The 5,504-nt window shown below is 53.0% G+C and overlaps 1 protein-coding gene across 1 annotated transcript; it reads right to left on the reverse strand.

Annotated features, from left to right (window-relative positions):
* Positions 1 to 4,298: 4,298 nt before the first annotated feature.
* Positions 4,299 to 5,228, reverse strand: LOC148052440 (olfactory receptor 14C36-like). The gene has a single exon (XM_087730137.1). The coding sequence runs from the start codon at positions 5,226 to 5,228 to the stop codon at positions 4,299 to 4,301; it is 930 nt and encodes a 309-aa protein (XP_087586263.1).
* Between the last annotated feature and the right edge of the window lie 276 nt (positions 5,229 to 5,504).

A 5,504-nucleotide genomic window follows, 5' to 3' on the forward strand; every position in this document is an offset into this window, starting at 1 on the left:
TGAAACTGGGCATAAATGGTCTCCAGGGTCCATGGACAGAGGTGGGGGTGGAAGCCGCAGGTAAACGCTGGTCAGGGCTGTGAAGATCTATGGATGCTCTCAGGGCCCTGACAATGCCCCCATGGGATCCCACCTGCCAGTGCCCTCAGTAGGTCAAATTCTCATTCCCTGATGTGCAGGGTCTGCTCTCTGCTCCTCTCCTTCCCCATGTCCCTGGGGATCTGGAGACCACAAGTTCATGGCCACTGCAGCCTTCTGGTCTTCACATGCCTGACCAGCTCTTCCTCTTTTGGGAGTACCAGACCCAGGAGAGAAGAGGAGTGGGTGGCCCATTTGGAAGCTGACCAACACACAAGCCACCATGTAATCTGTAACATGTCCCATAGAGACCCTCCATATATCTGAGCTGCCCTGACATCACACAGGGCATCCCCCACTTCTCATCTCCCCTGTCAGTCTCTCCTCAAGATGTTGTATCTCCAGCAACCGCAAAAGCCATGGAAGCTGTCCTTCCCCACCTCAGCTCTTATTCCACTGATGTCACAGCTCTGTGATGGCACAGGGGGCTCCTGCTCTCTGTGCCCCAGGCTCTGGGCTTGGTGCCCATTTGGGCTGCAGCACCTCAGATGTGGCACCAGGGCCAAGGGCAGACTTGTCACATGGAAACCTGGTGCCCAGAGATGGGACCCCGTGTGTGGAAAGGCTTGGCTTCCCAGCAGAGGCACGCTGGAGTGGGTGGCAGGTGGTGCCATAATGATGGATGAGGTTCCCACACCGAGAGCAAAAGCTGCAGTCCCCAAGGGCAGAGAGAAAGAGGCCTGGACTGTGCAGCCCTGGCAGGAGAGGGCTTTGCTGTCCCAGGTGACTCTGCAGCAGCGTGGGGCCTGTGCCAGAGGTGGAGCTGATCTGCAAGAAGGACAAGGTGCTGCTGAGAAAGTCCCTGGGGGAGGGCAGCCTGTGATCCAGCCACACTGTGGATGTCATGATGAGGGCTCACTGATGACTGGTGACTGGTGACTGGAGGTGACCCTTCCCCTCCACTCAGCACTGGGGACGCCCCATCTGGAGTGCTGTGTCCAGTGCTGGGCTCCTCACTACAATAAAGTTGTTGACCTACGAAAGCAAGTCCAGCAAAAGGCCATAAAGCTGGTTTAAGGGACTGCAGCATCTTTCATAGGAGGAAATGCTGAGAGATGTGGGACTGTTCTGTCTGGAGAAGAAAAGGCTCGGAGGGATTTTGTTAATGTGTATAAATACCTGATGGGAGGGCATGAAGACCAGGGAGCCAAACTCTTCTCAGTAGTTCCCAGTGACCAGACAAGGGGCAATGGTCACAGCTAAAAACACATGAAATGCCATCTGAACCCAAAAAAATACGTTTTGACTGTGAGGGTGGTCAACCACTGGAACAAGTTGCCCAGAGAGGTTGTGGAGTCTCCATCCATGGAGGTATTCCAAACTCAGCTAGACAAGGTGCTCAGCAACCTGCTCTAGCTGACCCTGCCTCAGCTGGGGGGTTGAACTACAGGATCTCCAGAGGTCCTTTCCAATCTCAACATTTCCATGATTCTGTGAGTATAAAGGAGAAAAGTAAGAGAGAAAGAAAGGAACAACACCTAGCCTTGACTGCAAATACGGTGGGATCCCATGGAGAGGACCTAAGCTGAAGCAGGGGAGAAGTGTGAGCAGGAAGGAGTGGGAGAGATGTTCTGTAGTGACTGTTAACCACCTCTTCACCATCCCCCCTGCTCCTCGTGGTGTTGATGTAGGTAGAAGAACTGGGAACAATGGAGTAATGTGAGCCTGGGCGAAAGTGTGAGGGGAATGGTCTTTAATATTTTTCTCATTGTTTCTCACAATCTGAATCTTTACATAATTGGCAACAAATGAATTTGATCTTCCCCAAGTCAACGGGTCTTTGCCCATGATGGTAATTGGTAACTGATCTCCTTTACTTTATCCAGGTTTTATTCCATCTTATTTTTTCCCTTTGTCCTGCTGAGTCAGGGGATTGAGTGAGCAGCTGGGTGGGTGTCTGGCTGCTGGCCAAGGTTAACCCACTACAGAACCACCACATCAGGAGTGCTGCATGCAGCATGGGGCTTCCCAGCAGAAGAAAGACCCTGACAGACTGGAGCAAGTCCTGCAGAGGCCAGAAGGGTGTCTGGGAGCTGGAGCACATTATGGACAAGGAGAGGCTGAGAGAGAGGGGTTCCTTAGAAATCATTCAGAACAAAGCACAGGAGCAAAAACCCAGGCCAGTTGGTGGGATCTCAGTCAATGGAGATATTCAGTATTTGTTGAGACAAGGCCATGAGCACCTGCTCAAGCTGGATCTGTCTGAGAACTGGCTTGGCTGAGAGACCAGCTGTGGCAAGAGCTCTGGGGCTTGTGTGCAATAAGTGTCAGTAGGAAACTGGTTCCCTTTTTCTTAATACTGGTGGTGGAGTTGGGTATCACTGAGCCCCAGAGGAAGACAGAGATGACCATCAAGCAAAATTCCCTTCTCAAGGCTGGGGTGTATGAACAGAGATGGAAATGGCCGGTGTGTGGCACTGTTCTGGGACAGTTTTCCCAGGGCTCCTTCTGCAGGTTGTCCAGGGAACATGGCACAGACCTGGCCCCTCTCTTCTGCACCTTCGGTGCCTTGCTTCCTTCGCCATGATGACTGACTCTGCACTGGCAGCACCCTGCTGGCTGCCCCCACCCTGCACACTCACACAGCTTAGCTCTACACTGCTGCTTTCCTCTCCTGGGCACTTCCCAGAACAGCCCAGCCCCTCCCCACCTCTCCCCACCTCCCCTGCCCTCTCCCCAGCCCAGCCCAGCAGCCCAGCCTCGGCTGGCCCCATGGCAGTGCCCACCACAGGGTGCTGCAGAGCTCTGGGCACTCACCCCACAGCCCCAGTTCCTCTGAAGGGCACAGCAGCTGCTGGGGAGAAGAGAGGGGGGCTTCAGGCTCCGCATCAGCCCCAGGGATGGTGCTGGCCCCAAGGGCTCAAGGAAATAGAGGTTAGGCGCTCTCTGTCTCTCCTGAATTCATATTATACGTGACGCCCAACGCTGACTGAATTTGGCCCCTCCTCTGCTCCCACCAGCTCCAATCCCCAGGACGGCATGAGAGTCCTGGCGCTTCTCAGGCTGCTCCTGCATCTCTGCACTCTCCCTGCCCTCTGCCTGCTGGGCTCCTACTGACTCCAATGGCAGAGTCCTTGTTTTGCATACCTCAGTTTAATCATAGAATCATAGGATTGTTAAGGTTGGAAAGGACCTCTGAGATCATCGAGTCCAACCTCTTAACCTCACTGCCTGGTCCACCTCTAAGCCATGTCCCTAAGCACCACATCCACACAATTTTTGAATACTTCCAGGGACTGTGATTGTACCACTTCCCTGGGCAGTCTGTTCCAATGCCTACCCACTCTCTCTGGGAAGATATTTTTCCTAATACCTAATCTAAATCTCCCCTGGCACAACTTGAGCCCATTTCCTCTTATCCTATGACTTGTTACTTGGGAGAAGAGACCGAGCCCCATCTCACTACAACCTCCTTTCAGGCAGTTGTAGAGAGCAATAAGGTCTCCCCTCAGCCTCCTCTTCTCCAAACAAAACAACCCCTACTCCCCAGCTGCTCCTCGTAAGACTTGTGCTCTAGACACTTCAACAGCTTCAATAGCTTCATGTTTTGCTTTGAGGGGGGGGGGGGGGTTTCAAATCTGAGGGCCTTTCATCTTCTGAGCCTCCATTCATTTCAACTCCAGGGCACATGGTGGGTCCCCATCCTCTCCTCTCCTCACCCCTCCAAATTCATTTCCAGGGAGTCTGGTATATGCCATCACTCCTGTCATACATGAAGAAACCTGAGGAGAGAATGGGAGCTCATGGACCATCTCCCCTGCCCCTGGACACCAAGAAGAGAGCTTTTAAATTCAGAACATTTGGTCCAGTGGAACACAATAGTACCACGAGCTTAACTCCCAAAACACTGAGAACACAAGGAGATCAGACTCTTCAAAAAAACACTTCCCTGGACATTTTCTTGGCAGCAGCTTTGGAGGAAGAGCCCAGCCTTCAGGCACTGGACCTGGCAGATTCTGTTTTATTGAAGAGCTGCTATTGTACATGCCACATAGCACACAGTGTTGTGCAACAGTCAGACACAATAAGATCAAGCCTCAAGACAAGTAGTATAAGCCCAGAAAATTATCTATAAGCAGGATTATTGCGAGAGAAGAAAACAGACTCCTGGCCTAAGAAAGACTCTGGGAAATGTGATGAGAAGGGAAGGCAGGTTATTCTCAATGAAACAGCGGCCATTGGGTCATTTTCCATAGGGCATCCTTGAGCTCCTGGTTCCTCATGCTGTAGATGAGGGGGTTCACTGCTGGAGGCACGACACTGTACAGCACTGCCACCACTAAGTCAAGAACTGGGGAGGAGATGAAGGAGGACTTCAAGTAGGCAAACACGGCAGTGCTGACAAACAGGGAGACCACGGCCAGATGAGGGAGGCAGGTGGAAAAGGCTTTGTGCCGTCCCTGCTCAGAGGGGATCCTCAGTACGGCCCTGAGGATCTGCACATAGGACACCACAATGAATACAAAACACCCATATCCTAAACAGGCACTAACCACAAGGACCCCAACTTCCCTGAGGTCGGCATCTGAGCAGGAGAGCTTGAGGATCTGGGGGATTTCACAGAAGAACTGGTCCAGGACATTGCCTTGGCAGAGGGGTAGCAAAAATGTGTTGGCAGTGTGCAAGAGAGCATAGAGAAACCCAGTGCCCCAGGCAGCTGCTGCCATCTGGACACAAGCTCTGCTGCCCAGCAGGGTCCCGTAGTGCAGGGGTTTGCAGATGGCCATGTAGCGGTCGTAGGCCATGACAGTGAGAAGAAAATACTCTCCTCCAATGAAGAAGAGAAAGAAAAAGACCTGTGCAGCACATCCCAAGTAGGAGATGGTCCTGGTATCCCACAGGGCATTGGCCATGGACTTGGGGAGAGTGGTGGAGATGGAGCCCAGGTCAAGGAGGGAGAGGTTGAGGAGGAAGAAGTACATGGGGGTGTGGAGGCGGTGGTCACAGGCTATGGCGGTGATGATGAGGCCGCTGCCCAGGAGGGCAGCCAGGTAGATGCCCAGGAAGAGCCAGAAGTGCAAGAGCTGCAGCTCCCGTGTGTCTGCAAATGCCAGGAGGAGGAACTCGTTCGTGGAGCTGCTATTGGACATCTGCTGCTTCTGGGCATGGAAACTGCCAAAGGAGAGAAAAGAGGAAAATTCAGAGAAGCTTCTCTGAGCCAAGTTTCATTCATTCATTGTGCAATACCTAAGGGTGCTTTTCTTTCCTGGGGGGCTGTTACACAGCTCCGAGGCTTCAGCTCTGGTTTGTGCTGGCTGAGTGTGCTGTGCAGAGCCGTGCCCTCTCCCCAGGGGCTCCGGAAGGGTCAGCCCTGTTTTACAGCAATGACCCACGGAGGCAGCAACAGCCCAGGGTGTTTGGAGGGA

The sequence above is a fragment of the Nipponia nippon genome, unplaced genomic scaffold (assembly GCF_047370975.1).
Source record: "Nipponia nippon isolate SJK-2023a ecotype South Korea unplaced genomic scaffold, ASM4737097v1 scaffold_48, whole genome shotgun sequence".
Taxonomy (NCBI): domain Eukaryota; kingdom Metazoa; phylum Chordata; class Aves; order Pelecaniformes; family Threskiornithidae; genus Nipponia; species Nipponia nippon.